Below are 498 nucleotides of genomic sequence, written 5' to 3' on the forward strand. Positions count from 1 at the left end.
GAAATGTGTATTTGCGTATCTGTGTGTATTTCGAGCTTCATATACTAGAGTAACTATACCAAGTAACTTCTAGATTATGGTTCTTTCAATCAGTTCCCTTGCTGTTCTTTTCTCAGCTTTTCGTTTTGTAGACCGTAAGGTTAAAGGGTATGAATGCATAGAATAGATTTTTTTTTTACAATATATTTACACAAGTGATATCAAAATGGGCAAAAAAAAAATAGATATTTACAAAGGACCGATGTTGTGGTCCGTGTGTGGCCCGGATGGGCGGTCCGGGCCACACGAGCGCTCACTGCGGGCCGCGCGGGCGATGTCAGGCCGCCCACGAGGTTACTGCCAGCAGAACCACGTGGGGGCGGCCGCAGTGAGGCGGGCGGCGGGCGTACAGCAGATGTCCGGGGCTGGGGGCGTGAGGGCGGCTCGGGGGCGCCGGGTCTAGTAACCGTATCCGTACATCATGGTGGAGGAACACTTGGTGACGGTGTGGTACTCAGG

The 498-nt window shown here is 51.2% G+C and overlaps 1 protein-coding gene across 1 annotated transcript in view; it reads right to left on the minus strand.

The window, feature by feature from the left end:
* Window positions 1-175: 175 nt before the first annotated feature.
* LOC119585804 overlaps window positions 176-498 on the minus strand; it is a gene marked incomplete in the record, with an annotated part of 5,490 nt that continues 5,167 nt past the window's right edge. The window contains 1 exon segment of the mRNA XM_037934526.1: window positions 176-498. Coding sequence (XP_037790454.1) covers window positions 439-498 — 60 coding nt within the window.

The sequence above is a fragment of the Penaeus monodon genome, chromosome 20 (genome assembly GCF_015228065.2).
Source record: "Penaeus monodon isolate SGIC_2016 chromosome 20, NSTDA_Pmon_1, whole genome shotgun sequence".
Classification (NCBI taxonomy): domain Eukaryota; kingdom Metazoa; phylum Arthropoda; class Malacostraca; order Decapoda; family Penaeidae; genus Penaeus; species Penaeus monodon.